The sequence below is a fragment of the Sinocyclocheilus anshuiensis genome, unplaced genomic scaffold (assembly GCF_001515605.1).
Source record: "Sinocyclocheilus anshuiensis isolate Anshui unplaced genomic scaffold, SAMN03320099.WGS_v1.1 C32718686, whole genome shotgun sequence".
In the NCBI taxonomy this organism is placed as follows: Eukaryota; Metazoa; Chordata; class Actinopteri; order Cypriniformes; family Cyprinidae; genus Sinocyclocheilus; species Sinocyclocheilus anshuiensis.
The window spans coordinates 1-1,342 of record NW_015619483.1 but is presented as its reverse complement, the minus strand read 5'-3'; the positions used below and the strand labels follow the sequence as shown (position 1 = coordinate 1,342).

Genomic DNA, 1,342 nt, shown 5'->3' with positions numbered 1-1,342 from the left:
GAGGCAAAAATATGTTACAATAAACCAGAATGCTGTGATTTCCATACTAACAAGACCTACACCATCTTCTCCTCAGTGGTGTCCTTCTACGTGCCCCTCGTTATTATGGTGTTTGTGTACGGGAAGGTGTTTGTCATCGCGACCAGACAGCTGAAACTCATTGACAAGAATAGACTCCGCTTTCTGAGCACATGCACAGAAGACACTTGTGAAAATCCAGGTGAAACGGTGCGTAATTTGAGCCGGAGGTCAACGAGGCATGTCGTGAAAGAACACAAGGCGCTCAAGACGCTGGGGATTATTATGGGCATCTTCATTCTCTGTTGGCTGCCCTTCTTTTTCTTCAATATCATCAAGGTTTTTAATCCCAAAGTGCTGTCGAGGGATGTGTTCGTCCTGTTGAACTGGCTCGGTTACACCAATTCAGGCCTGAACCCAATCATCTACTGCCACAGTCCCGAGTACCGCACCGCATTCCTCAATCTTCTAGGGTACAAAAAACTCAAGCGGTTAAATTACGACACAGTGCACAAACATCTATGGACCCTCAGCTCATGCATCCAAAGCAACGGTTCTGTAAAAATGGATTGCTTAGGTCACGAAGATCCATCTGCTAAGGGTGGGAACGTTTGCTCAGACACGTGTACAGTTTTCAAAGAAGAAGAGGTGGAAACTCAGCCTCACAATTACTCAAATGTGGCACGGATCAATGTAGCAGAGATGTTAAAGGTAAGAGAGTATTTAATGTGAATGATGTCTCAAACCGTGCAAGCTGGTGAGGTGTGGTGTGCTATTATTTATCTAAGTGATTGGATTTTCACCTCAAGGATGATCAAATGGTTGAAAAAATCCAATTAACATTGAAACCACCAAGAAGTCCTAGCAACTGTATAGCAACATGCTAAAAACTACTCAGAACACCTTAGAATCCACATAGCTATGCCTTGGCAACCATTCACAACACCTAGCATAATGACATTGAACTATGAAACAGCACTCAAATTTTCTTCAGAAAATCCTTCACATTTACTTATTTAGCAACTTATTTTGCACTTATTTAGTTGGCATTTACATTTTCACTGTACTAAAGCCAAAAGCAATAATTTGTAAAATTATCTGGAAAGTATGATTTTTACACTAACCTCACACTAATCATTGGTTCAAAGCTCAAATTTTCCTTTGGGGTCCTCGATCCACAGTTTGAAAACCTCTGATTAAATTTTTCCAGATAATTCCAGATAATCATTTTTTGACAGTGTTATCTTTTAGAGGTGCTTTATAGCAGAGTTGATCTTTAAATCATTATTTTCCTGTTTATCCCTGTAAAGCTGCTTTGAAACAA

The 1,342-nt window shown here is 40.2% G+C and overlaps 1 protein-coding gene across 1 annotated transcript; it reads left to right on the top strand.

Moving 5' to 3' along the window:
* Positions 1-18: 18 nt before the first annotated feature.
* On the top strand, positions 19-729 carry LOC107682919 (beta-2 adrenergic receptor-like; the record flags this gene model as incomplete). The annotated part of the gene is made up of 1 exon (XM_016479033.1): positions 19-729. A coding segment is annotated over one exon (711 nt), but the record flags the coding sequence as incomplete, so codon positions are not given.
* Positions 730-1,342: the final 613 nt, after the last annotated feature.